The following is a 22,572-nucleotide window of genomic DNA, read 5'->3' as shown; positions in this document are numbered from 1 at the left end:
TAAATGCTTCTTGTTGCCAACTTCTGCAAAAAATAATTTATATTATCGAAATTTGACTTAAACAAACCAATTTTTGTCGTTTAAAAATCTTATGGACTATAAATTTTGTTTTATCAATGCATTTTATGTTCATTTATTGGCTAAATATGATAAATAATATTAAAAATACTAACTCAAACCTCTGGTGTAGAGTTTAAGAACTAAATAGAAGCCCTTGAAATGAAATGAGTTAAATATTATGTGTAACTATTTTCAATATATGATTAGTGAATTGTATTTTAAGGATGGAATGTTAATTTAAATATAATGTAGTGAAATTAAAAATATAAAATAGCTGCATTAGTTTAAGTATACTCTAGAACTCATAAATGATCTCTTAAAGTACAAAACGTATCCTCGATCAATTCATCTTTAACAAGCATCGTACCATAAACATGAAGATGGCTGATACGTCTAGTATCCTGAGAAGAAATCGCCCAGGCACTAAAGCCCAAGTAATATTTTGAATAATATTTTCTTATTTTGAGAATGAAAAATGTTTCTCTGTTTTTTTTATTATTATTTTATCACAAGGGAAGTTGCTCTTTCCGATAATTTCCCTCATTATTTCTAAGGAACTAAAATTTTTAAGTTAGTTGAAAACAATGATTTTACATGAAAATGTTTGTTAATATTTTTAATTTTATCGCTTTCTTTAATTAAATATTTTTTCTATAAAGGATCTATTTAATCTATTATGTAAAATTGTTATTCATATATGTATTATAATTTTGGAATAAAATTTTTTTCTTATGATAGATTACATACTTTTTCAAAATCTGATTCATTCATGAGTACTTATTATGAACTATTTAATTGTAAATAATGCACTTATCTCTTGTTTTCTTTGTAAATGATTAATTTTCTCGCATTTGATGATGATTCATTTGATTTTATTATATGATTATAATTTTCTGTGCATTAGTTTAGTTTGATATAAAATTGTTCTCATTTTCCTTATATTTTTATATTATATATAAACGAAATGATAAAGATTTAAATTTGAGATTTCTATTTTGTATGAAATTAAGACACATTTTAATTTGTTGGTAAAATGTAATTGAACTTAATTTGCTGGAACACCAGCTAAGAACTAATGTGATGTTTTCATTAGAATCATATTTTTTAAACTATGAACTAACAGGGAGCAAGTAACAAGGGCAGGGTTGGCAGGTTTTTGACATGTGACAGTTTTTGACAGTTTAAACCATGGTTTAAACCGTCACGTCAAAAACCTCACCGTCAAAAATGTCGAAAATGTCAAAAACCTATATTCATATGAGAAATTTAATTAATACATAAAATTTATATATTTTTTAAAGGATAGTGTTTCTAAATATGTTCTAGAAAAAATAAATTTAAAATTTTGAAGAAACACTTATATTTTGAATAGTAACCAAAATCTTGTACTTTTGAAAACTCACATCTTTTGTAATATTATGTATTCATTTTCATGTGTTATTGAAAATCTGCAGTGATATTATTAAGAAATTTATTTATAACCAAATTTAGTGTATAGTATTGATTATACTAAAAATTAGACATTTTTAAAGATAAACATTAGCAGTTTTGCACATTAGACATCTTCTTTTGAAGAAAAATCTTTTTAATATTCTTTTAAATCTTCTTAATAATCTTTTTAACATAAGACAATACAAATTTAAGTGCTTTCTGTTAAATACACAGAGTAGTTAGTGTCAATTTACCGTATATTCAGCCTATTCATTTACTATGCTGAAAATATAGTTTATTCAAATACTTGTGAATTTCATTTTGCTGAATACGATATAGTTTTGTTGAATATCTAAATATTCAGCTGTTGAATAATTACTTCTTGCTTTCAAGATATGCATTATTTGTATTCTTAATACAAGAGGAGAAAAAAAATTTAGAGATAAAAATTGTTTTAAAATTATAAGTGTAATAATTATAAATAAATATAATAAACAATATGAATTATATTTATCATTATTCATAAATATAACTACTTTTAAATTTAAATTAACATACTGGATAATAAAGATATTCGGTATAACATTAAAAAAAATTTTTTTATACACTTGTATCTTGTATCAAGTTTGTATTTATACAACATAACTTGTTCCTTAAAAATATTAGTTATATGTTCCTTATATGTCAAAAATGCATAGTAATAAACTTTTAATTTTCTTAAGTATCAAAAGGAAAAAAAAATTTTTTTTTTAAATATAAATATTTAAACAATTTTTGTGCAAAATTTTTCTGCACATGCATTTGAATATAAATTTCTGAGATTTTAAATCTGTTATTTTACCTTAATTTTAATTAAAAAATATTTTAAAACCTGCTGATTATCTATAGTATAATTAAATTTCAATATAATGCATGGCAACTGTTGGTAGTTTTGAAGTTTATATATTTTCTAGGCAAACTTCAGTTTTTGACATTTTTGACGGTTTAAACCAGTATTATACCCTTGTCATGTCAAAAACCACTTTTTGACGTCAAAAACCCAACCCTGAACAAGGGGAATTTTTTCATATTGTGATCTTAGTCAGAGTAATCGCCATGTCTTGGGTAACTTCTGTGCTGCGAGAAACTATAAAAAAAAATAAAATAAAAAAAACATCACATAAAGGGACCAGCTCGTTGCCACACCCAGGCAAACCTCTACATGTTTCTGTTTCAAAAATTTTCTGGTTTAAAAGCAATTCGTTGCTTTGGCGATTGTAGTTGGCGTGACTAATCAAAATACGGAAATATCCTGGAATAATTTGAATAGGGAACTATAGAAGAAAGAACCATTAAATTAAAAAATATTGATGCTTGAACAGAGTTGATAGTATTGACTTAATATAGTTTTTTTTTTTTGGAAGGGGAACATGACAGTTTAGACAATAAAGTGTGTCAATTTTCCAGAATCTTATCGTGGCAACCTATATTTAAAAATATTGTATGCAATACTTCTTGTTGGATATCATAGAACATTTCTTACTGGTCAGCATTTATTTATTTTAGCCACCTGTTTTATTTTTATAGATATTTAATAACATTTGTTAGCATAACAGGATATATTACTTAATAATGTATAAATATATATATATCTTTTCCTATATTATATAAAAATGAACACAGTATTGTTATTGTTATTTTAAAATTTACAAGAGTAATGGCTATCAGATAAATTTTTTCAAAACTTTCTTGCAAATATTTTTTAAACAAATATACTGATTTTATAATTTCTATCCCATTGGTACACTTGATGCTGCGATATTTGGAAATTCTTATGTCTATCCAGTCATAAAATAACTATTTAAAGAAAAAATTAATTATTATTATTTTTTTTAAAATCTCTGGAGTGTTTTGTGCTGAAAAAAATGCAAGAATTTATCGAAATTTTGTTGCCTTTGCCTTTTATGCAAACCTTTATTTTATTTTGAATTTTGCTGCCTTTGTTCTTTCTACTTTGAGAGTAATTTAATTTTAAGTTTATAATGACTATATGTTTTACCTAAATTTATGTAAGAATTTATTTAAAACCTCTTTACTTTTTGTTAGAAAATTTGTTCACTTCACTCATTCTATCTAGGAATGCAAAGAATTTTACATTGACCAGGTATCCAGATGACAGTATCTTTATTTTGCTTTCTTTTAGCATTAATAGTATAAGACTCAACTATTATTTATTTTTTGTTCTTATTTCTATAGATTTTTTTGAAATAAATTATTAATTAAAATAAATTAACTTATATTTTTAAAACAACTACAAATACAACATAAAAAATGCATAATTGTCATCTTAGAATAATAACAAGGATGGGCTACTTAAAATAAATAATTGGCAAGAAGCAAACATTGATTAAAGATTAAACTCAAATGGTCAAGGTTTGGACAAGGTAAACATAAAAAATGCATAATTGTCTTCTTAGAATAATAACAAGGATGGGCTACTTAAAATAAATAGTTGGCAAGAAAGAAACATTGATTAAAGATTAAACTTAAATGGACATTTATTTATAATATTGTTCAAATTTAAAAATTAAGGGTTAAAATTTAAAGTAAAGAAACTAAAAAAAATAAAAAATGTTAGGGATCGTAAAATCTCTTTAATTTTAATAAAACTGTTTATAAATCTGTCTCTTTGCTTCATTGCAGTATTTATGAGGTAACATAGGTGCCAATCATGCTGATTTAAAAATTAAAAAATAAATTAGGTGAATATTTAATAAAATAATAATTATTTATTATAATTAGTAAATCTTTATTTGATAAGATTTCTAATCTTACTTGATTTTGAAAATGACAATGGTTGGGAGCAATGGTATAATGTGATATTTATGCATCTGCGAATCTATGCATAGTAATTGTATACTCATTATATGATTTTCAATATCATTTAACTTAAAATAACATCTATAACAATATTTATATCAGTGGCTAATTTCATAACTTTACTAAAATTGCCAGAGATTATTTCTTCATTTTGTAACGATCATAAATGTAGAATTCTTAAAATCTCTTAGATGAAAAGAAATTTTAGTATAAAATTGTATTTCTTGCAAAACTATGATTTATTAAGTATTTAATATTTTGCTTATATGTGTTATTAATTATACGCTTTTCCTCAATATTTAATTAAGTTAATGTCTGCAATTCTATCCTTTGTTATCAAGTGGAGTAACTATCTTGCAGAATACTTATTATATGCATATAGTCTTGTAAAATTTAGTCTATTAGGTGATTTGATAAAAGTTGAAACTGTAAAAGGGGTAACTAATAGCCAGTGGTAACTAATGATGGAAAAAGAAATATTTTTAGATTTCACTAGTTAACAGCTTGACTTTTTGATTTTGCATTTAATTAGTTTCTGTTATTGAATATTTTGAATTTAAATTTATTATGTGTTTTTAAACTTTTTCCTTATTTGTAGTTTATTTATGGTTCCTACCTAATAAATACGATAATTTATTTATTATGCTTAGGCTATTTAAGTTTTTTTTAGAACTATTGAATGCTGCTTTTGTCTTTTAATAATTAAAATTCTGTTCTCATCTTTTCATAGAATTTTTGTAACTGGCCTGAAGAACCTTTTGAAGAAATGGATAGTACATTGGCAGTACAACAGGTATTTTGATTTTCTGTTTATTATGCATTTTGAATTAGTTGATATATATTATTTGACAATTTTGAGAAGCTCAATCTATAACTTTCAATTCCTATATTATTAATATATATTTTTGTTTTGGAAAAAAATTCTTAAATCAATATATATATATATGTATTATAATTTTTAAAAATACTGTTTTGAGCTATTTTTTTAATTATTCATAATTTTTTTAATGTAGTTAATTTACATGCATATTTACTTTTAAGATAATTTAATAAAATGCAATTTAAATTTCCTCATTTTATGATTTTGCAATCACTACTTAGTTTAAAAGTTAGATAACTACTATTTTTTTTCTTCCTAAATGTATTCTTTATAAATTAAGCAAAGTTTCGATACTTTCTCGACAGTTTATTCAACAAACTATTCGTAAAGATCCTGCGAATGTCAATGAGATATTGACACCTCCCGACGGCCAAGATGAAGGGGTCTGGAAGTATGAACATCTCAGGTATTTATTCTTATTTAAACTTTGCATCTTCATTTTAAAAAAAAGTAAACTATAAAATATTTTTATGCTTTTAAGACTGTGAATTAGTAGTTAAAATAGAATTTTTTGGTTAGTTTGTTTCAGATTGATCAATTTGTTTGAAACTTCATATTTTATTTTGTCTTTCATTCGATTATAGGTCATTCATTGACTCAAGCTACACATTGAATATTTGGGAGATGCAATTCGTGTAACAAATATCTAATTCAAATCTGTAACAATGTATGTTCAACAACATATATCAACAAATATATATTCAAATATATATTCAAATATATAAAGAAAATCAAGTTTGCACACCCGGGTTTGCCTAAGTTGCCTGAACCTACTTTGGCAAGCCCTGGTAATATAAACAATTATATCAGTACTTGCATTATAATTTTTTTAACAAATGATAAATACATAATTGGTACTGTTATTGTGGGTATATGTATAATTGATAATAAACAATTATTATACTATTTTTAAGGTCCTTCATTTTTTCAAGAAAAGTCATTAAAAGACCTTAATTTTTGCTTTGATAAAAGAGTTGGAACCCTTGTACATCTCTAATAATCATGGTTCATTGTTCCAAAACATAATCCCCACATGTTCTAAATGAAATCAAAACGTTTGTTAATCTAACTGTTTTAACTATTAAAATATTTTTTATTACTGAAAAGGAACAGAAATCAGTCAAATAGTTTAATAAATTTGAGTTTAGAAAATGAAATTGGAACTGGGAAAAAATATACCTAATAGAGATAAAATATTCTTGTTTTGATCAAGATATTAATTAAATGTTTGGGATACTGCTGTTGCTATTCAAATTGTCAACCTTCCAAGGTACAACACTCTCCCCATTTTAATGGTGATTAATGAAGAATTTTTGAATTTTAAATCTTCAGTGTTGCTGGAGTTTTTGACTATATTTTTTTAATTTTGTTTTAATTTTCCAGACAATTCTGTATGGAACTAAATGGCTTAGCTGTCAAATTACAGGTAAGAACATTTATGCAAAGTATAAGAGGATTGAAAATTGAATACTTTGTTAAGTTTATAAGTAATTTTAATAAGTTTTTAAAAAAGATAGTAAAAGAAAAATTGGCTTTAATTTAATCTTTCAGATAAAGACAGCCACTTAAAATACTAAAAATGTTTTTCCAACATCAATGGCTTAGCCAACTGGAATATCATCTTCTCCACTCTCAGGTGCAGTTAAAAATCTTAGAAATTTTTCTAAGTAGGTTAAAATTAAGTAAAATTTATGCCAGCAGTATTTTTAGACTTGTTTATATATTTCTAACAAATTTGTAGAAAACTTTTTTATATATATATATTCTAATGAAAATCACAATGCGACATTGAGGGCTGGTGAATGGAATAAATTTGTAATTTTAATATTCATAACTTTTTAATTCAGGGATGAGATTTTTCCGCTTTTCAGCGGATTTCCGCTTTTTTTACTTTTATCACTTGAATTTCAGTTTTTTTTTAATCAAAAATTTTGATTTTTCTAAAAATTTCACTTTTTTAAAAAAATAAGTATTCTGTTTTTTTTTTCCAGAAAATTCACCGATTTTCAAAAAAGAAGCAGAAAATTCAAACTACATAGCTACCAATCCTTTCTCATTTTTACTTATTATAGCTATTTTCTCCCCTTTTACTCGCAGCAGATAAGATTTTCTGAATTTTTTACCCGCCCTCCAGATAGATCCGATTTTTGTAGTTCAAACGGCGCTGCTTCTGACAAGCCTTTTAGAGGTCCCAAGCCTGGAATCTGCTAATATCTCGATTCTTATTCACAGGATTTTAATATCAAACATAGCTTTCCATATTTGCGTGTTGCGATTCTTATTCACGCGACTTGAATATTGTATGTTGCGATTCTTATTTACGAGATTTAAAAATCTGATATTGTGATTCGTATTTACGCCTTTTTAAAAACCTATGTAGCGATTCGTATTCACGCAAGTTTAAAATAAATGTTTTGATTTGCTCATGCGGTTTATAATATCATAGATGCCAACTTGCTCCGGAAGGCAAATTTATATTTTAAAGTGGTAGTTTATCAATTGTGATTTTAGGTTTAAAAAATTCAATTTAGTAGATTTTTATCCACCACTATTTCTAAATAATTCGTAGGCTTTTAGAATTCACCACTTTATAGTAATTATGTCATGCCATACCTTTTAAAAAGCAAGCAAAAATAGTGAAATATTTGCAAAATTTACTTTGTAGTTACTTACCGTTTTTTTAATTATTTTGGCTTGTCCGGAGCAGTTGGCATCTCTGTAATATCAAACATTGATTTTCGTATTTATGCATGATTTTAAAATAAGGCATTGGGATTCGCATTCACGCATTCTAAAAATTATGCATCATAATTCTTATTTATGCAATCTAAAAATTACGCATCATGATTCGTATTTACGCGATCTAAAAATTATGAATCGTGATTTGTATTTACGCGTTTTAAAAATTCTTTATCCCAGTTTGTATTTCCTCATTTTCAAAATCGTATTATCTAGTTTCATATTCATGTGATTTCAATATCCATAATTGTTATTCATATTCACACAATTTTAAGATCAACTATCTCGATTCTTGTAAGAAGTAAATTTTTTTTTTACTTAGTTACTATAAAGGTAACTGTTTTTCTAACGACGATTATTAGTATATGTAAGTGTTACAACATCAGAGAAACTGGAAGGGAATATATTCAAAACTTACATTCTGTGCTTGCAAAGAAGAAAAAATAGGATTTGTCACAAGATGTTTGAAGATGGACTAACGACTAAATATAGCAAACAAAAGCAATCACTTAAAAAGGGATTTAATAAAAAAATTTTTTGGAAAGAGTTAATTAACTCATCATCAAAATTTTATTTATAATTGCTTTTATTTTTGCTATAAAAGGCAAAATTCTTATCAAATAAAAAACTATTATCTAAACAGTTGCTGATTGTCATGTAATTTTGTTAACTGAAATAGCAATTTTTGTATGTTAAGGTTACTTATATTAAGGTTTTGTATGTTAAGGTTACTTACTTATATTTCTACTTCACTGTTATTGATATGTTTCAAAGGGCTCTAGTTAGATTAATATGAACATAATGATTCGGCCCATTGTTAAAGTTTTTTTTTTCAATATAATTTAAAAAGTATTATTACTGATATATTTGCTATAAATCACATAACAGTATTTATTAAAAGAAATGAAATATTAATGTATATTCTCAGTAGTTTTAATTTGCTAAACCAGGTAGTTTTTCAAGTAATAATTGTCTCTTATGTGAACTGAGGAAAAATATAATTTCCAGCTTTATTTTTTCAATTGGTAATTTTTATTTTCACTAAATGTTAAGTAGCAATGTAATCATTTATGCAATTGTATGTCAACACATTATTTATTACCTTAAACTGTCTGGAATTTATTATTAAAGGGTTGCGCTTGCGTAAAATTTATTATCGTGGAAATTCAGCTTTTTTGCCTTCTGGCTAATCTCATCCCTGTTAATATAAAAAGTTTTTTCCCTTCATATTCACATTGAGATACTAAGATACAATATTTTTTTTCATTTTGAACCAAGTTTATTTAAAATTTAACTTTACCTATATTTGTGGCTTTTCTATTATGTGTCAGATTTTTCATTTACTATTAATTATAATGAACTCAAGCTTTTAAGGTTTAGTTGAAATCACGGCTTGAAAAAAATGCTATTCAAATTTTGCTGAACCAGATTTCTCCTATTCATACACAAATTAAAAAACATAATAATTTTCTCATTATAATGAATTTAAGCATATACTTTTAAAAGGGAATATATATGTATAATCAAGCATTATGTAAGAATAAGAAATTTTTAAAAATAAGAATAAAAAAAATTTTTATGCAATTTTTTAAAAATTTCACATGGCAGTAGTGTGAGTTCAATTTGTACAATTTTAAAATAATTCTCTCTTTTTTAAAATTGTCATTTTTTTTTTCTTAATTGAATATAAATTTCTGATAATGCTTGTTTTAAAAATTTTAGGTTTCTATGAGCTACATGAGAATATTTTACTAAACTTGTACTAATTGTTTTGATCAATTACCAGTGATAGTTTATGTGTTTTAGCACTAATTAATCTAATGGTTATGTAATTGCCATTTTAATTGCTGGTAATTTTAAATATTTCATTTTTTAGTTAGTTGAATTTGAAATTCAGCTGATTTTGATGATCAGCCAGGAAAAAATATTTTAGGTTATTTATATATGATGCATTTTTATTTATCAAATTATGGAATATGATGAAATATGTTATTATGATTTGGTTATTTTTTTGATGGAAATTTGTGTTAATTTTAGAACGAATGCAACTCTGAGACATGTACACAGATGACCGCTACAGAGCAGTGGATATTTTTATGTGCTGCTCATAAAACTCCAAAAGAATGCCCTGCAATAGATTATACAAGACATACACTTGATGGTGCTGCATGTTTGCTTAATAGTAACAAATATTTCCCTAGTCGGTAAGTTTTAAATTTTTTTTATTTTATTGAAAGTAATAAGTTCTATTAACATTTTTGTTGTAACTTATTGTCCAAGTATTTTTTTGATGCAATTGGTTAGGTATTACAAACTGAAAAACTTATCTGAATGTGTCGTAAAATAACTCTTTTTTTTTTATAAAACAATTTTGGAGCTTAATTATTTTTAATCTGAAACAGAGCTTATAAAGAATTCAATCAGATCTTTGTTTTTATTATTGTGCCTAAGTTATTTTAGTTATCTTCCTTTCACAGACATGTCAACTCTCTGGATTTCCATCCCAATTTCATTCTTTTTCTGGCACATTTAGGTCATTTACTTACATATGCACGCTACAAATGAAACTTGTTAAATCTTATTTGTTTAATTTTCAGGTGTGGGAGTAAGTAAATGCAGTGAGAATGATCTCTAAGTGGTGTGAATCATTCTCAGCTGCTAGAATCATTCTCAAAAGATAAAATATTTATTGAAAGATTATGAGCATCATGAAGGGAAGGTATTTAGTTATTAGTTCAGTAAAAGGGTTAACAAGCATACAAAAGTGTTAACAAGCTGTGATTTGGAGCGTCAGATATGGCGAAAAAGAAAGTTTAGAATTATTTGACCTCTTATCATATACGGCAGAATTTTCATCTATAATATTTTCTAAAAAGGGCCGACCAGGTGGCCGAGCGGTTAGCGTGCCTGACTGCGAAGCCATAGGCTGCGGGTTCGAATCCCGCTCTGGGCATGGATGTTTCTTTCTCTCTTTGTGCTATCCTCTGTTGTGTGTGTGTATGATATGTGAATGTGCCCCACCCTATAAACGGGTTTGTGGCAGTGTGGCGTGGGCAATGTTTCTCGCCTCCGTGACTTTGGTTCACAGGTGCCCACTGGGTAACGCGAAATGAGCAACAATTCTGGCATAGTATAGGCAAAGATTCAAATTCAGTGCCTGCCATTGGAAAAAGAAAATTTTTTTCTAAAAAGGGAATTATGCACCTTGCACTTATTTTACAACAGATTTTTCAGTCTTTTGTAAAGGAAGAGGGGACATAGCACATTGAATTGGAAAAAACAATCACTCTAAGCAAAGCTATTAAATTTTCTTAAGATGATTATAAAGTTATTTCAGCAAAGGCATTTTTCACTAACTTTATAACTGTTATTGTGTGCTAATGTTAAAATTTCTATATTTGTAATTAAAAGTAATTTACTAATTTTCATAATTTTCTTTTAAATTTGAATTTATTACAGGTATTATTTCTCAATATTATATAATTTGTGTGTCTTCCTCCCTTCTCCTCTACCGTCTGAACATGAATGGATGGTTACGGAGTTCGTCAATAGTACCAAAGAAAAAACTGATAATGTTTTCAAAATAACTGCCATTTGCAGCAACAAAATTTTACAGTCTAAGGACAAAATAGTCAGAAACCATGCGAATATTTCATTTTAAGTGATCTGACATGCAACAAAATTATAGTTATTTTTTATAGTTTATCCTTTCAGCTACACACACCATCTGGTGGCAAACTTAGTTACTAATTTTGTAGAGAATAAATTATCTTATTGAGCAGCTAGTTCAGCAAACTGCAGATTTTTAGTTTTTTTGTCAATCGATAGTTTTTTATTGATTGTTCAAATAGTCTATGATCTTTTAAGCACATTGTTCTAACTCAAAGCTCTGACTATGCAGATTTTGCAGTATGATTAACATTATATTTTAACGTATAGAATGACTAATTTTTGTTAAAATTTTGCAGTGTAAGTATAAAAGAATCATCTGTAGCAAAGTTAGGTTCAGTATGTAGAAGGGTTTACAGAATATTTTCACATGCATATTTTCATCACAGAGCTGTATTTGATGAATTTGAGGTAAGCCATCTATCATTATTTATTTCTGAATAAATGATTTTAATATTTACATTTTATGATTTTAATCTGATTTTTATATCTCTTTTTTTTAGAATGAAACATTTTTGTGCCGTCGATTTACAGTCTTTGTTACCAAGTACAATTTGATGTCTAAGGACAATCTTATTGTTCCAATGTTAGGAGAAGAATCAAATCCTACTGAGAGTGAGGCATGATCAACTTAAAATTATAATTTAGCCTCATATCAGAAGTTCATTAATAATTTAAAAATAAAAAAAAGACTTCAAATTAAAGACATTATGCTAATTTTTTTAGGAAATGCTTCATGAACATGTAAATATATTGTGTTTAGATTTCAGTGTTTTGGAATCAGTGTGAGATTCTTTTATCTTAAAACTGTGACATAGAAAGCAACATTAATGTGGCATGTTTCTCATTTATAGGAGGGCTTTATAAATGTGTATATATTCTGTTGTTAGACAGTAGTTTACATTATTCATATTTGTTCATTATTTATGTGTAAAGTGTATTTTAATTCGCAGTGAGTTGTGATTATAAACATTTCGATGAATCTTGTGAGCCTTTCATAAGAATTTAATATTTTATTGCTAATGATATGCATGATGATCTAGTATGCTATTACTTCTGAATTATGCTTATTTTTTTAACTTAAACAGCAGACTTACTTAAATATATATAAATTACTTATTAAATATAGGTATGCTTGTTTTGCTTTTTTGTTGTTATTGCTAGCAATAATCTTAATTGCAGATTTTTTATGATATATATTTGATTTTTTAAGTCCTTAATGCGTTTTAATTAGAAAGCAAAAATTTTAGTGATTTTATTTGAAAGCTATTTGAACAATATTACTTTTAAGTTGTCATATTAAAAAATTAAGGTAAATTAAAAAGAAGTTTGATTTAATTTATTTTTCACCATGCTGCTTGATTTATTTTTCAACTATTTATTAATAATTTGTTAAATTTATTATTATTTTAAAAACACTATTTGTTACAAGGGTGTAATTTAACAAAATTTTGTCAATTAACCATAAAAATTTTTCCTAAATAGAACTAAAATTTAGTAAATAAAAATAAGTGAATGAATGAAATAAAAATAATAAAATTAAAATAAACGTTAGTAATAAGTAAAATTGTAGAACAAAATATTACTATGCAAATAGAGATACAATAAAAAAAGAGAAGAAAAAACGTAAAACAAAATGTTTTATTAAAAAATTAGCTAGTTTATATTTATATAAATGTATATAGTTGATAAATTCATAAAACTCTAAGTAAAATAGTTTGTGAGAACTGTTTGGTAAAATTTTTCACTTTCATAATTTGTAAAAAATTTTAAGTAACCATAGGAAAAAAAGAACATCTTCATTAATCTTCTTCATCTCCTTAAGTATTTTGGTTCTGAGTAAAAATTATGCTTCACACTTTTTTTCTCGTTGAATAACGTTGACAAAAAAAATTTCTTTCTTTTTCTTTTCCTTTTTTTGTTGTAGAAAAGCTAATTGTTTAATATTTGCTTTGTGTAAAAACTAATGCCCATAGATTTAATGGAATTTTACTGAAATGAATTTTGAAGGTGTTGTATAGTTTGTGGTTTTTGTTTATCACCTACTTCAATATGTTTCAAGTAATGTTTAATTACCTGTTAATATGATAAGCTTATTAGGCATGTTGTATTTTAAATATGTCTGGAAACATTCTATTTTGCCTCCTAAAAAGAATTAGTTGCCATGTTTTTTTAAAATTATAATTTGAAAGTGAGGGAATGCCTAAAATAATTATTATTTTGCAAAATAAGATAACGTTTCAAAACCTCTACAATATTTCATTCAAAATTAGTAAACTACATATAGTTTAAAAATATTTCGTAGATGATTAATTATCGATAAAATTTGAAAATTGGGTTTTTATGAAAAGTGCTTGTTTGGAAACTTCTTATAACCATTCTCTTTATATTTAAGTAAAGAAAAAAAATTAATGACCTCGATAAACCAAACATTTATGATAATAGAATTTCATGGAAAAAACTGGCTTAAAATTTGATCTCTAGCTTTCCCCCCCCCTTATCTTTTTATTTTAATGTAATACTTTAGATAAGGTCTAGCTCTTAATTGCCTACCACAATAGCCCATATGCTGTCTAGGTATGTTGCCGTTAATATATTTGAAAAGCACGATTTTATAATCCACAATTAGCTGCTCTGATTATTTTTTTAAAAAGTATTTCAGTTTGAATTAGTTTTGAATAATTGTTTTCTATTATCAATGCTTTTAGGTGTGAAAACTTTATTTGCTTTCTTGATGATGGCCTAATAATATTTGAACTAAATGTATGATAATTACAAAAATATAAAGATATTATTACCTGCGAAGAGAGGTTGACGCAATTTTTAACCCAGTCTGGGTTCGATATAGGTCAGAATAGCATTTGAGACTGCTATTATGAACTTTTTATTAGAAGTAAGGTTAAATCGTTTATATGATTTAAAAGCGTTTCAATTTTACGACAAGGAAAATCAATTTTTTTTGTTTATTATTATTTTAGTACCATTTTTCATATATTCTCTAATTAAAATCCTTAAAAATTTGTAATAAAGGTTTAGTTTTGCTATTAGTATATATAGTACATGTTCAAGTATAATAGTGATTGTTTATAAATATTGAACATCAGTGTGTAAAGTGCACTAAATGTAACTTTCTGAGTCTATGGTTCTTGATGTGATTTAGAATAATGCATTAGTTGAAAGTTTTCTATATTATTTTTAAACATTATAAATCCAGCAAACTATGTTGCCTGACTGTAATATAGAAGTATTTTTTAAATTTTCATACTATGATGTTTTGATTATAATGCTGAGACAATCACTTTTTTTTTTTTTGTTCTTAGTAATAATTTATGATCCTAAAAATAGTTTTAAAAACAATTTTGCAATAGTTAATATAAATTTCGCTTCAGTCATCAAGCTAGTTTAAATTGTATTTACATTTTTAAAAATAAAAGTTTTAGGATTATAATTTGAAGAGATAAGTAGATGACGGAGGGAAATTATTTTTTAAATGCTTAGTTTAAAAGTTTTTATACTTAATACCTACTTGATTATTCTTGTATACTTGGTGTTTATTTTACCTCCTTTGTCCACTTTATTTATCCCTTTGGGGTAAGTTTTTTCCTAATAAAGTTATTGAATCTCTTTTTAAACATATAATTAAGACCCATTTACATCCTTATGCAACTGAAACACGAATCTTTGTTTTCAGCCTTTCATAGTTTTTCGATTTCTGTTTGATCATGACCGCTCATTTTGATTCAGCTGTAACGCTACTCCACAATCGGACTTGTAGGGTTAAGTTCAATAAAAAAAAATTTAGTAGGTCATGTGTACTACGTTCTTTTCCCGTCAATGAAAAAATTCATAGTCATTATCGGTAACGACTTGCAGAGTTTATGTCATATTATATATAAATGTGCCTGTGATTATCTGCTATATTATTTAAACTCTTTAAATATTTTATAGTATTAGCTGCATTATTTTTAATAATGTTTCTAAAAAGGAAGCAAATAATTATATTAATTTAGAATGATTATTTCATTCAGTTACAGATGCAATGATGATGAGTTTTCTATTTTAGGATTTTCCTTGTTAAAAATTTATGTTCTCAAATTTTTTCATTTTAAATTTTTTATATTCATTGTGTAATGTGGTAATTTTTAATTCTTAAGACTATTACAAAATATTTTTGCATTAAAAAGTGCTAATCTAACCTGATCAAAAAACATCAATCATAAAGAATTGTATTTAGATAATGTAATTTCTATTAACTTGTATGAAATGATAATTAACAAAATAATCTCAATGTTACAAAATAATCTCAAATTACCTTTTTGAATTAGTTGCGACTACTGATGGAGATTATTGAATCGTAAATTTGGACTTCTATTCCAAAATTATTTTATAAATGTTAATAATCCGATATGCTTGCATCTGCATTCGAAACTAGTATCACATTATTCAACTAGTGTATTATTTACATAAAATTGTCAAGAATTTGAATTAAACATTTTGCTAAGTTTTGTCCACCACCTCCATGAAAAGAGTGTATCTGCTTTGTGATTGGTCAAAAAGCAGTTATATCAAATTTAGCCTTCAAAGTATAGCTATCATCGCACTTGGTAGAAACTTTAGCAAGGTTACAGTTAAATTAGAAAACATGCATTTGTTCAAATAAATTGAACTGAAACCAGTAGTTTGATCAAAATTTGTTTCAGTTGCATATGAGCCTTACTAACTAATTTAAAATTGGTCTTCAGTATGTTTTGTTTGAAATTATTTATTATTTTTACCTTGTTAATATCAATAGTATAGTAGTTTTCAAATGGTAACCTTGGAACAATATAATGATTAACTACACTTTTAAAACTGCTGTGCTTAAGTTATTTGATAAAAAAAAAAAAAAAAAAACATCACAGTTTTCATGTTGGTTATACACAATGCTTTTGTGTATTGTGTTTCAATCTTGTAAAAATTAAAGAAACTTGTAAAATAACTACTACCTGGAAACAATACTAAGTAACAGTTTGATGTGAAATTATCACCTTTGGAGAAGACTGAATTTATGACTGCATTGCTCCAAATCTTTCATGTTTCTTAACCTTCTTATTTTTTATTCTCTTTTCTTATATGAATGAATATGATGAAAATTATGCTAAATAATGTTTTATATGCTGATAAAGAATATTGCACCTTAATTTTTATCACTATGTGTGCATGTTTCTTAAACGCAGTTACTGTTGCTAGTTTTTATATGAATTGCACATATGTGTTACACATGTTTCCTTTTTATATTCAGAAAGGCTCCTTGATCATGTATTTATTAATGCAATTTGGTTTGTAATTTAAAAATTGTTAGAAATTTACTTTCTTCCCTCACATGCAGCTATTGTAAATGTATTTCATTATTGTATTTTTAATTTATAAGATCATTACTTGTTCATAACCATTAAGCAATAAATCATTTGTACTGTATTTTTTAATTTATTGTTCAAACAATTAACATAGTCACTAAAAATCTTTAATTTATCTTATTTAAATTTTTACTAGAAGAAATAAAAAAAAAATTATGCAAGGTTGGATGAATGATGTTTGATAAAATTTATGTACAATATTGATAAGTTCTGTTTAGTTGAATTGAATATTTTAATAAATTTGCACTTTGTACAGGTTTCACAACTTATTATTGGTTAATTTAATTATTTGCTTTTTTTAAGGAAAATTTTGATGTATTTAAAAAATTGAAATGCTGTTAATACAAAACATATAGAGGCAGGTTCTATGGGGGCTTGAATTATTCCCATAATTTTGCCTTAGTTTTGCTTTTTCAATAAATTTTATTTGGTTAAAATTAGATAATGCTGGATTCTCGTGGTTTTGAAAAATTTAAAATAGTTATTTTTTTTTTAAAAAGTTTCTTTGTGGGACCTAACACCAGCCCCACTATTTTCAAAATATAAATAAAGAAAAATTGAAAAACTTTTTGACACAAATAACTTTTTAAAAATAATTGTAAACTGAAGTTATAGAATCTTATATGGTGCTTAGTAAATGAAGAAAAAAAAAACTTTCTTAATTGAGTAGGTTGTTCTTCCTAAAATAATTTTATTCTCAATAATTGATGATAGAATAAAAAAACATAGTTTTAATTCAGAGGCAAATGCAAGTTGATGGCGCTGATGCTCAAATTTAGAAATTTATCGTGCCTTCGAAGATTCCGACGTCATCAAATACAAAGAATTAAATGGGCTAGTCATGTTATTAGAATGAACAAAGAACGTCCAACACAGATCAGAAGTGAGTGCAGAGAGAATAGCCCTTCAAGCTTCTAAAAAGTATCAAAATACCCAAGAAAAGTATTGCCGTTTTGGGAAAAGGCCAGTTTACATGTCCATAGTCTCCCCCGTTTCCTCTGCTCAAGTGTATTGGATCGTGGGCGATGCAAGGACCGAATTGTTAAAATGGACGAAATTAAATTTCTGAGTCAATTTTTTGCGGTCATTTATGTGTGAAATTAAAAAAAATATTAATTATTTATAACTTTCTTGTTTTTAACTTTTAGGTAGGTAGGTACTTTATTTATGTCGCATTAGAGCTGCACAATGGGCTATTGGCGACAGTATGGGAAACATCCCTGAACATGACCCAAAGACATGGCATCACAATCCTTGATCCTTTGCAGACTGGATGACTCCCCTGGTAGTCGGATGACCTGGTCGCGAAGTCATGCACCTAACGGTAGAACAGTTTTAAGAGGATCGATACGGTGCACCCTTGGTCTCTACGCTGGCTGATCAAAGTGGTCACCCACCCGCTTACCGACCGCAGCCAATGATGCTTGACTTCAGTGTTCTACTGGGAACCGTGTCTTTACGCTCAGTCCGCTGCGGAACTTCAAGGAATTTAAATGATTGATAATTTGATAAATTTTCTTTATTGTCTGTAATAAGAGGGAGTGTTGAGGAGTAATTTTTGAGATGTCTATTTATTGAAGGGATACATATACCCATCGTCAACGACGCCCATGATTATCTTTAACGCAGTTTTGAGTTCCATGGCGTTTCCAAACTTAAAAATTTTTAATCGGTTTAAAAATAAAGACAGAAACTAAGGTACTTCCAACTCTTATGACTATCTACACGCTAATGGTGAAAGCATGCCTAGTGTTGCTATAAGTAAAGAGCTCTGCTGTGCGCCACCTGTAGCCCATTTCGATTGCCAAAAATTTGGTTTCCTTCCAAAAAGAGGTGAAACTTTCGTGAGGATTCGATTATTTTATTTTGCTTGGAAATGACTAACATTAATGTTTTTCATCGGTTTGGGAAGCCTGTTTCATACTGCATGTCGACTAAAATCAACAAAAACTAGTGTTTTCTCTCAAACAAATTTTTTAGTATCGTACCGTTCAGATAATGGCTAATAAATAACGTTCATTAATCATCTCATGTTTCGTCTTTGAAAGATTAATGACATACAATCAGACTTCATAAATCAAATTTTTCTTTCTTTTTTTTGTATTTATAACAGCAATTGTATTTTAACCTAACATTTCATTGCCAAGGACAGAGTGAAAAAAATACGCCAGAGCTTTGTTTGGAAAACAAAGAATCGGGGACTGGATGTCAGATTTTGACTTAAAAATTCTTGTCCTCGTTTGAACATTTCAGAACAGTTGTAGCATTTTGAATTGTATTTTCTTCTTCATTGTAAACGTTATTATAGTTTAGGACATGTTGACATCATTCTGTCCTTTTTAAAATAAGTGTTAAAGTTCGCAAGGAAAGTATTTGTAATGCCCCCGCATATCAAGACGAAATTTTAGATTTTAATGTTAATCGAAAAAATATGAAAAATATTTTTGTGAATCTCGAAGTAGTTTTAAAGTTATAGAGTGTATAAAATTACGATCTTTAACCCACGTATGTGCCCAATTTCTAATTCTCAGAAAGCAAAGAAGACTGACTTGGCCTATGAACTATACAATGACTAGGTCTCTTATAGATTGTTGGCATTTCATAAATTGAAGGTAACATATACAAGTTCAACTCTAGGCGTATTTATTTTAAGTCTTTCGATGATACAATTTTTATTTCTTTCCCTTAGTTGTTTTAATTTTCAACGAAGACTACGAAGAACAGCTACTTAAGTTCCACAAAAATAAATATCGATAAATGTTTTGAAAGTTTTTAGCTAAATTACAAATCGGTCCATTCGAAGGTGCTTTTCATGAAAAAATTGCTGGTTAAGTTTCAAGTTGTTTTCATGGTATATCTGCATTCAAATAGTTTTGTTTGCAAGATATTTTCAAAAATTGATTCAAATTGCCTTTTCGTGTACCATCTCTGAGTTTTATTGTGCGTAGAATATTGGGTGATCATAATTCACTTGTGAAGTCAGAAAATCTCAACTTTTTAATAATTGGCAAGTGATATTTTTTTTTACAAACGTAACAGGAAAGTAGTAATCTTTTTTGCATATTCTAATGCAGGTGTAAATATGTGTGACAATTTTTTTAAATTTTTAATAACGGCAGGCACTGAACTTTCATTTTTCGCCATAGAAGATGCCAGAAGTGTTGCTCAATTATCGTTTCCCAGTGCCTGTGAACCAAAGTCACGGAGGCGAGCAACATTACCCATGCCACACTGCCACAAATACCCGTTCATAGGGTGGGCCACATTCATACATTCACACATCAGAAGACAACAGTGAGAGAGAGAAACATCCATGCCCAGAGCGGGAATCGAACCCGCAGTCAGCCACCTGGCCGGCTATGTGTGATAAATAAGTTCTACTCCAAATGAAATGAGGGAAAAAATTTTTTAAAATTCGCATCTCTGATATTGCGAATTTGGAAATACTCGTATTTACACCTTATAGTCTTGTTCACTATATTTTTTTAAAGTATAGCATAATTTTTTACGAAAAATTATTGGAAGGTTGAATTCTTTGATGTCCATCCTCTGATTTTCAAAATGATGGGCAAAGCTGGATATCGAAGAATGTTTTTAAAATATTGGTCTCAGCATCGAAAAAAGTATAGAAAAGTTTGTTTTCAGTGCTGAAGGCGGTAATGATGTCCATTCTACGAGGAAACAAGAGGAAGACAAAGTATTAATATCAAAAATACTTTTCTAAAGATTTGGAAGAGCTGGTTTTATATTTCTTTGGAGATGACTCAAATGATTTCTAAGTTATTCACGAAAAACATTGATTCCACATTAAGAGAAGGATATTTCTCTGAATGCTCTGTCTGAAGTTCCAGAAGTTATCCTCATATTTTTCAATTTTATCAGATTTTTTAGGATTGTTTTTTTTAGCATTTTAGAAGTTTTCTTCTTTTTTTATTATATTTTTTAGTGTAAAAAAAATAATGATGTTAAAATGCTTCTATCGCACGAATTCTACAGCCCTGTTTCCGTTGGAGAAAACTTACATATCGACAATAATTATTTGTTTGAAGCTAAATTGAATGATGTTTCAGAAATTATCCGAACAATCAAATGATTGCGAATGAGGGAAATATTAATTTAGTAAGATAATAAAGTTTTAAATCTGGAACGCACCTGTTGAAAAACTAATATTACTATGTTCATATGCAAACTAACGTTCAGTGTGATAAAAATCCTTCCAAATTTTCAATGTTTGTTTTTTGAGATATCAGATAAATGTAAACGTTACTAATTAATATGTAACTAATTTAAATCGGAACTTGAATTAACGAGCTGAAAGAATGTTAATTTATAAACATCTATGTGTATAAAAAAAGTTGCCTGTTTTCCATTTTAGAGGCACTCAATGTTCTCGCTAAATCAATAAGCTCCTTGCGTTTCAGTTATTTATTATTTTATGTGTGCTTGTTTCACTCAATGCCTTAATTTAATGTCTAAACTTTTCAACAAATATATTTGAAGTGTGTTTTTTGTAAAAACAATTGAAGAGAATATAAAAATTCAACACTTATTGTATATTATTAGTTTACAAAAGTGTTTCCCAAACTTATGACTTTTGTGTACCCTTTTTAAATTTTTTGTAACGCTGTGTACCACTAATAATAAAAAAAATAATGTATGTTCTTACTATAAAAAAATTGCACAAAAGATAAAAATCACAACTGGCTCCTGACATCACTAAATATTTACAGTTAACTCTGCAAAAAATAGCCAATAGAAAAATACGTAATCGGAAATTTTCATGGCTGACTTTGCTTTTAAGTAAAAAGTTTGGAAATTTTCGTTTGTTGCAAGATATTTCGCATAAGAGCGCGTACCCCTGCTAAACTGTTCCCGTACACCTGGGAGTACGCGTCCCACACTTTGGGAAACACTGGTTTACACGATTAAATCCATTATAAGCATAAATATTGTATTTTGGTAAAGAAAAGACAAAAAATTTTTTAATGGTAGGAGGAGGTTTGAAACTAAATTATTTAGGAAGATAAGGCTTACTATGAGCTGTGGCGGAGACTTCTGTTAATGCCACCAAATATTCTGTGAAAATTTCAAAACGCTCAAAATGGCATTTTTTAGTTATGAATATTTCCTGAAGATTCATGTCTTCACTCTGTGTCATTGTAATTCGGCTTTTGCTGTAATCTCTGAATTCTTCTTTTTTTTTTATTGAAGTATTAAGTTTCTCTTTGAGAGGGAGGAATATTTAGAACCAGCACAAGTGGATTGTAAATAAATTTTTTATTTGAATCTAGTTATCTTTGAAAATACATGGAAAAAATTATGTTTGCTAACACTCTCTCATGTGACACTTCGTGTCATTTTCTTGTACTAACTTTAATCCCCTATATGCCTGAAACAATCAACCATTTTTGTGTGTTACTTGATTAGATTATCAAATCGAAATTATTGATTGCTGATCATTTGAACTTATTGTTTTATGATAATTGAGATACAATTTAAGATGAAAAATTAAAAAAAAATATCTTTCACTTTTTTACC

General features: G+C 27.2%; 1 protein-coding gene across 1 annotated transcript; it reads left to right on the top strand.

The window, feature by feature from the left end:
* The first annotated feature begins 48 nt into the window (after positions 1–48).
* Mob4 (MOB kinase activator 4) lies at positions 49–12,306 on the top strand. The gene is made up of 7 exons (XM_016072327.4): positions 49–494; positions 5,081–5,143; positions 5,536–5,636; positions 6,614–6,656; positions 10,007–10,173; positions 11,938–12,049; positions 12,142–12,306. The coding sequence occupies exons 1-7, from the start codon at positions 435–437 to the stop codon at positions 12,262–12,264; spliced, it is 669 nt and encodes a 222-aa protein (XP_015927813.1). The 5' UTR covers positions 49–434; the 3' UTR covers positions 12,265–12,306.
* The last annotated feature ends 10,266 nt before the right edge of the window (positions 12,307–22,572 follow it).

This window comes from Parasteatoda tepidariorum, chromosome 2 (genome assembly GCF_982258835.1).
Source record: "Parasteatoda tepidariorum strain Cologne lab strain chromosome 2, Ptep-v5.0, whole genome shotgun sequence".
Taxonomy (NCBI): domain Eukaryota; kingdom Metazoa; phylum Arthropoda; class Arachnida; order Araneae; family Theridiidae; genus Parasteatoda; species Parasteatoda tepidariorum.
This window is presented reverse-complemented; position numbering and strand designations above follow the sequence as displayed.